The sequence below is a fragment of the Charadrius vociferus genome, unplaced genomic scaffold, assembly GCF_000708025.1.
Source record: "Charadrius vociferus isolate BGI_N301 unplaced genomic scaffold, ASM70802v2 scaffold31, whole genome shotgun sequence".
NCBI lineage: Eukaryota > Metazoa > Chordata > Aves > Charadriiformes > Charadriidae > Charadrius > Charadrius vociferus.
This window is the reverse complement of record NW_009646966.1, coordinates 2,388,745-2,396,954: the sequence shown is the minus strand read 5'-3', so window position 1 is coordinate 2,396,954 and position 8,210 is coordinate 2,388,745. Positions and strand designations below refer to the sequence as shown.

The 8,210-nt window shown below is 46.4% G+C and overlaps 1 protein-coding gene across 1 annotated transcript; it reads left to right on the top strand.

Moving 5' to 3' along the window:
• Window positions 1–4,656: 4,656 nt before the first annotated feature.
• LOC104295591 (kelch-like protein 10) lies at window positions 4,657–7,616 on the top strand. The gene is given in 5 exon segments (XM_009895361.1): window positions 4,657–4,668; window positions 4,990–5,025; window positions 5,229–5,837; window positions 6,546–6,695; window positions 7,245–7,616. Coding segments are annotated over 5 exon segments (1,179 nt in total).
• The last annotated feature ends 594 nt before the right edge of the window (window positions 7,617–8,210 follow it).

Here is an 8,210-nt window from a genome sequence, read left to right as displayed (position 1 = left end):
GAAAGGCCGCAATAAGGTGTCCCTGGAGCCTTCTCTTCTCTGGGCTGAACAACCCAAGGTCTCTCAGCCTGTCCTTGCAGGAAAGGTGTTCCACCCCTCTGATCATTTTTGTGGCCCTCCTCAGGATCTGCTCCAACACATCGCTGATCATTTTTGTGGCCCTCCTCGGGATCTGCTCCAACACATCAATGTCTTTCCTGTGCTGATGGCCCCAGAGCTGGACACAGTACTCCAGGTGGGGTCTCACCAGAGTGGAGTAGAGGGGCAGAATCACCCCGCTCAACCTGCTGGCCACACTTCTTTTGATGCAGCCCAGGATACAGTTGGCCTTCTGGGCTGTAAGCGCACGTTGCTGGGTCATGCTGAGCACTCTGGGTCCACCAGCACTCCCAAGTCCTTCTTGGCAGGGCTGTTCTCAATCCCTTTTTCTCCCAGTCTGTATTGATACCCTGGGTTGCTCCTACCCAGGTGCAGGACCCTGCACTTGGCCTTGTTGAACCTCAGGAGGTTCACACAGGCCCCCTTCTTAAGCCTGTCCAGGTCCCTCTGGATGGCATCCCATCCTTCAGGCGTGTCAACCACACCACTCAGCTTGATGTGATCCACAGACTTGCTGAGGGTGCTCTTGATCCCACTGCCTGTGTCATTGATGAAGATATTGAACGGTACTGGTCCCAGTACAGGCCCCTGAGGGACACCACTTGTCACAGATCTCCATCTGGATATTGAGCTGTTGACCACTACCCTCTGGATGTGACCATCCAACCAATTTCTCATCCACCAAACATTCCACCCATCAAATTCGTATCTCTCCAATTTAGAGAAGGATGTTGTGTGGGACTGTGTCAGAGGCCTTACAGAAGTCCAGATAGACCACATCCATAGCTCTTCCCTTGTCCGCTGATGTAGTTACTCCATCATAGAAGGCCATGAGGTTGATCAGGCAGGACTTGCTCTTGGTGAAGCCAAGCTGGCTGTCTTGAATCACCTTGCTGTCCTCCATATGCCTTAGCAGAGCTTCTAGGAGGATCTGTTCCATGATCTTCCCAGGCACAGAGGTGAGGCTGACAGGTTGGTAGTTCCTAGGGTTGTCCTTTCTACCCAGTTTAAAAATGGGTGCAATGTTTTCCTTTTTCTGGTCACCGGGGACTTTACCTGACTGACATGACTTTTCAAATATCACAGAGAGTGGTTTGGCAACTACACCAGCTAATTCCCTCAGGACTCTGGCATGCATCTCATCTGGTCTCAGACTTCTGTATGTTCTGGTTCCCCTGGTGGTCATGAACCTGATCTTCTCTGACAGTGGGAGGGACTTTTCTTACCCAGTCCCTGCCTTGCGGTCAAGAGGTGTGGAGGGAGAGTTTGCCAGTGAAGACTGAGGCAAAAAAGTTGTTGAGTGCAATGATTTGTGTCATGTGGCTGAACACAAATAACTGCCTCTACCTTCAGCAGCACCACAGTGTCGCTTTGCACTAAAGATACATCATTCATTTGGGATGTCTCCTGTATGTCTCATGAGATGCTATGAACAGTTTTCAATCAGAGAATATGGAAAATTTCTTTCCATAGAATTCAAGTCTTCCCATTCACTCTTCTTTGATCTGTGTGTAGTCTTGGGTTTCAGTAGTATCAGCAGCTGGTGAATAAGGGGTTGACTGTCAACATAAATATGTGAGCACGGTCTTACTCATTCACTGCTTACCTGGTCTCCCAGGAGGCTGCTGTCCACTTCTGTGTGGTGATCAATGGTCTCCTGAAGAACGTAATGCCCCTGTAGACTGATTGGTTAGCTGTGTGCTTCTCCACATGGAAAACCTGTTAGGTTGTGCACAAGACTATCCTGTTTAGGTAATGAGAAGCAGCCCCACTTAATGATGCAGAAAGACTTGGGATAGAGTGGGTTTGTAGTACGGAACGATTGAGACAGAATTGCCCTGGGGCAACCTGCTCACAGCTGTGGGCCAGCTCTGCCCCTGGGAAACCCAAAATCTAGTATTCTCTGTGTGATGATATTTTAAGCATAATTGGAAAACAGGCAGTAGGCATCACATTCACCTTCACCTACTCACAAACTGATGATATGGCTAAAAGCTAGAAATAGAGTGCTACTTGAAAAAATCACAGCAAATAAATGATTCAGACCTATGAGGAAGTGAATAAATTACATCTGTTTAAAAGCCATGCCAGTGAGTACATTGCCTTTTTTTCTACACTGTTAGTTTTTCAGTGAGCACATATATTACATGTATCTCACTTTGCTATTCAAGAGTTATATGCACATCTGCTGCACATAGCCAAGAGGACATCCACAGAAAAGACACTGGAAAAATTGTAGACCTGTGAAAAACTGTAGAAAACACTACTATTGTTTAAATCCCACAAACAATTCTTGCAGGTACTGATTTCTCCTGCAGAAAAATACTGATCACAGAAGAGAACTAACTTTAATGTATCTGCATTACCATAAATGACAGAAGAAGGGGTATCTGATCCCAGAAAATAATTTTATGCAATCAATGATTTAAGCTACATTGGCTTCATTAGAAGAAAGGAAACACAGTGAAGAGTCAGATTAATTTTGTCTGGAGCAAACAAATTTCATTTTCCTGCTCCCAAGGAACAGTAGTTAAGGACAGTTTTCAATGCAATGAGTTTAGAGAAGGCAAAAAGTGCCAGATCATTAATTAAGAAGTAAATAAGGAAAATTAAGTCATCTGCTGAAAATAAAGGCGAAAGTGAAGAGAGGCTTTAATTGAGGGACAAGTAGGAGAAAAGCAATTAAGATACCATTTGGAAGTAAACAGAAGAGGTGAGAGAGGATAAATGATCCTCCAAGAAATCCTCTCTAGCTCATTAAATACTTCCAAATTATTTATTATGAGCAGTCCCCCCTCCCCTTCCCAAGCTTTGTGCTATGTGCTACTTGGAGTAGTAGGGAGACTCCAAGCCCCAACAGGTTGGCCACAGGGGTTGGTGACATGCTGAAGCACTAATCACTGCTGCGCTGTTCTGGTTGATGGTGTGCTCACAGTCCTTCTCATCTCCAGTCCCAAACCCACACATACATTTGCTTTACTTTCTGAGGGGTTGTCTGCAAAGTCTTACATCTGCAATGTATTTACACCCTGAGATGCAAGGCAAACCAGAGTAACCGTGGGTGTAATCCTGGCTCCACTGGGCATATGGTGTTCATGTCAGCAGAGCCAATATGCCAGTTACACACCTCAAACTTCTGCTCTCCTGTTAGGACCTCCCCCATGCATGTAATGCTGCACGATGGACAGAGGCAATGCAATGCTAAGCTCAAGCTGAGGATCAAGCCATCCAACAGGGGGTTTTGGAGCATGGGCCTCCCATTCAGAGACTCACTCCACAGCTGCAGCACAACATCAAGCAAAGTTTGCTTCCACTCCTGACTCTTTACCTCAGACCCAGCTGGGCCAGTGCAAGAAACAGACCACAGTATCGACACTGACTGGTGATGTGACACAGGACCTAAGTGCATGAGACTGCATGGGTGTTCCTGGTGCCTCATTTAATGGGTGCAATTCCCCCAGCACTCAGAAGAGTTAAAATTAATCATTACATCCAAGAGCTTTCCTCTCATGTTATCGAGGGATGCGCTTTGCATTGTGCAACTTGTTTGCTCCTAGATTGAAGAATAATTTTTTTTGTTTGTCTCTAGTGCTATCTGCTGCCTATGGGGAGAGCCATTCAGCAGGTGTGGCCAGAAGTGTTAAATGTTCTCCGCTACTCTCCCCATGCATTTCTTAATTTAATTGACACTTGTAGCTGATGATACTTGCCTGGGAAGAGTTTTCAACAATCTTTTGAGGAAAAAGCTCCTTTCTTCCCACTTCAACTCCGCCCTCAGAATATGCTCCATCACCCTTCACGGTCCGCCCCTCTAGAAAAGTGAAAGGGTAAAGCAAACAAAACAGAGTTTGGGACAGACACTCAGGCCAAGCAGCAGCTCAAAGAGAGATTAAAGCTGCCTCAGCAGATGGTTAGAGCTTCTTGTAATGTAAATGTTAATTTGTGGAACAGAAACACATAATTCTGAATCTTTGCCTGAGGTTTACATATGTGTTTTATCCATGTCTCTGTATCTAAGGCTGGGGCAGAGATGCACCACCAGCACAGCAGGATGCTGTACCACTCCCATCACGCTGAGCCATATGTCAGGCCCTACTGAACCACTCTGTCCAAGTGAGTAGAGAGCAGCCGGGAACTGAGAAATGCCATTTGTTTCTCACATTTAAACCTGCACAGTTGTTTGTCCGCTTTCCCTATCTCAGTCCCTTCTGTTTTCCCAGTTAAGTACCAGGCACATGGACGAACACTTGTTCTACTATAAGGTTAGGTAGTGCCCTGAAACTCACTTTTTAGAAAAGAAAATTGCTTTCAAAACCCAAGGAGAAGGGTGGGTGGGAAAGTGGATTCTGCTACATTATCAATTTGAAGGCAAAAGGGTATAAAAGGATGAACGCTAGTAGATCCTGCATTGTTAGCTAATTTTATGCATGCTAATATATCAGCACCATAAAGTGCCCGGTAGCTTAAACATCATTATGCTAGTGCAGGATTTGACAGCTTATATCACATAGCATGGAGGGAACTTGGGCACATTTTGGGAGTGGGTATGGCTAAGAGATGAGCATTGAGGTAAGCAGAAGGGACCAGCTGTGCTTCAAATCCTTCTCTACCTGCGTGGAAATGGGCATCACTGGTCTATCATCAACTGCATTTTGCCCCTTTAGCACCATTTCCAACCTCTGCTGAGCTCATGCCCGCACACTTCAGCTCTAATTTGGAAAAGGAAGCTTGTCCAGCCATACCACCCTTAAAAGGCTGCAAATCTCTGTGTTAGGATAAAAGAATTTAGACACTTGAACTGATTCTGAAATGTGACAGCTTCATTGCTGTGGCTTTACGCACACTGTAGGACAATCAACAGCACTATAAAGGTTTTGTGTCCTCCTGCAGGACAGGAGGCAGCACATTGCAGTCTTCCTGGACAACGTGGGTACTGTCACGGTGTGGGCCTGGGCGGCCTTGCAGAGCTTGTCATGGGACAGCTGAGCCAGAGCCGCTTTGCTTTGCTTGTGAGACTGGAGGAAATTGCAGCCTCCTCGTGCTGCTCACAGCTTGGAGCCATCCACAAAGGATACCAAGGTGTAAAGCCATCTGCATTAATATCCTAACCTCCTTTTGGCATTTTTCAGGTTCGACTGGCACAGGTGCAAGCAGAATACTTGCTGAGCAAGGTCAAAACACATGATTATGTGAAGGACAACAAGAACTGCAAAGTTCTCATCACAAACGCACAGGCAGAAATGTCCAACCTCCAGATGCATGGCCCATCTTCTGATTCCACCCACCTGCTCAGTCAACCTCACCTGCACTATGCCATCTTGTTTGATATCGGAGGCTCGAGCAGGGGGTTCCCAACCAATGCCATGGAGACATACGATTCCTGTGCAGACAAGCGGGTGAATGTCAGCAAGAAAGCCCCCCTTGCCTATCACAATATAGTTTATTTTAAAGGCTTTGTCTATCTTATCAGAGGATTTGATGGCAGGGATTGTTTCAGCAGCGTCAAGCGGTTTGACCCACTGAAGAAAACATGGCAGTGGCTTGCACCCATGCACTCGTGGTACGGCCACGTCATCATCGCCATTCTCAGGAATTTGCTCTATGCCATGGGAGGTTTTGATGGATTCATGTCCCTCATCTCAGCAGAACGGTACAACCCAGAGATGAACCAGTGGGCACCGATTGCCCCCATGCATGAGTGGAGAGGCGATGCTAGTGTGATCACGCTGTGTGAAAAGGTAAACAGGCTGTGAGATTACAGAAAACAGTTAAGGTTGGAGTCTGGTGAGCAGGACAAGGAACCAAACAAACATCAGTGTGCCACGTTACACAGTAAGCAAGTGCCTTTCCTTTCCTATTGCACGGACTAAGGCAGGGACTTCCATGGAGCTCAGCCAGTGAAAAAAACAGTTACTGCTCCCAGTTCATCATCTAGAGAGAAAAGAGGAGCTGTGGGAGCAGGAAAGGTAACAAATGCTCCCTTTAACATGAGGAATCATTTAAAATAAAGAGGAGGAAAGTTCACATAAACCTTATTCATCAAATCCTGGAGTTACAGATATAAAGCTCTTTAAGAGGCATCAACTGACTGCTGTGGCACAGATGCAGACCAGAGTGGTAAAACTCTTCCAGAACTGGTATCGTCAAGAGCCCATTTGCTGCCGGACAGTGCTTTTCCCGGCCACTAGTGAAACACCGTGCCTCTCTGCTCCAGGAACTTCAGGAAATAAAGGGTCTAAATCCTGCTGGCCTGAATAACTCACTGCACTTTTATTACTTCAAACCCAGGATGACCATTCCCATAAAAAAAAACCCCGAACAAACCAACCCACCCCACCCCAAATCTGGCCCCACCATTCATTTTCTCCTCCCTGTGTTCTCCCACCAAGGGTATCACTGCCCTGCTCACACTGTTTTTTTGGTTTTTTTTTTTCTCCTGTAAACAGGTCTATATATGTGGTGGGTTCAACAGAAATGAACACTTGATGACGGCTGAAGTATATGATGCCACAAAGAATCAATGGACCTTCATAGCTATGATGGGAAGTGGAAGAAGCTGACTAGCTGTGACTGCATATGGAAAAGAAGTGTATGCGGTAAGGGAGAGGTGGTACCTCTGCTGTAACACCACCCAGCACTTGTAGGACTGACTTTTGCTAATCTGCATTTCCTAGATTTTCAGGCTGGCTATTTGCTTGTAGGTGTGATTTAGGGAAGAAGGTCAGAGACAGAATGGTTGATCCACCTCCTGAGAACACTATCACCTGCACAGTTTTTGTTATGAAAACCTTGTGGACAGTTTTCCAGCAGCTGCAGCAAAGAAAATATTTGCTGCTGCTGCTGACAGCTTTAACAGCACAGAACATTCGCTTGGTCTTGGTTGTCCAATCCAGGTACTGCATTTGAACTCTGTGGAAGTGTAGAACCTGACAATTGCCCAAAATACTTTTGGAAGCTCCAGAAAGAACAAGGGAGCAGCCTGCAACAAGCAGGCACTGTGTTTTGAGCTCACCTGCTCTCAGCAGTGCTCCAGCTGAAGTCAGCGAGGCAGGACCGGTCACCATCCGACTTGTGCGTGGAATGGTTCAGCTGACTCAGTGGGTGAGGAAAGGCCCATTTCAACTCTGTACCCTTGTCATTCTTAGGTCGGAGGATTTGATGGAGCCAACTGGCTTCGGAGCACAGAAGTTTACAACCCTGTTGCCAAGACATGGCGCACAGTTCCCAGCACGTTGATACCTCACCAGAACTTTGGCATTGAAGTGGTGGATGGTCTGTTGTTTGTGGTTGGTGGCTACAGTGATTTAGATATTGCTTCCAGCGTTGAGTGTTATGATGAAAACACTCATCAGTGGCACAATATTCACAGCATGGGCATACACCATGGTGCCCTGAGCTGCTGCATGGTGCCAGGTCTACAAAACTTTGGGGAGTACATGCCCAGACAAGACGTCAACATTGGCAACTCTTGAAAGGAAGTCCGGCCCATTTCTTCATCAAGTAGCCTGCCTGAATAAACCACAAAGTGTTTCTATAGCATCTTGAACAATAAAAGGCCACAAGGACATTGGAGGTTCCTGTCTGGACAATCTAATAGTACAGAGCATGACATGGAGAATGCAGCTCAGCACTGAAATCACAGGCCATTTTGAGGCCACACATCAGAAGACAGGGCAAGAATTGGTTGCAAAACTGGAGCAAAGCACGTGTGAAGTTGCTGTATCAAAGCTGTCCCAGTTAGGTAAAATCTTCTCCTTCCAGGGGACTCCCACACAACTTGACCATTTCTCTTACACCTCCTTTGCAACAGCAACTCCATTGATCCTTGCCTCCATGTGTACCATCCACCCTTGATAAGTGCCAGCTCAGACACCTACCTTGCTAATTTACACTCAAGCACCACTTGGCGATAACCCACCATCCTCTCTTCTCCACTGATGGGAACCTCTGTTGAGATCCCACTTGTCATGAAGGCATTGATCAGCATGCTATGATTATGGCGAGGAAAACGAAGAGGGAGAAAGGCTATGAAGCAGGGAGGACATTATGTCTTTCTCTAAGCAAGGCCCTGCAAAAAGAGTCAATGCACGGTCAACACAGTCACGACAGCA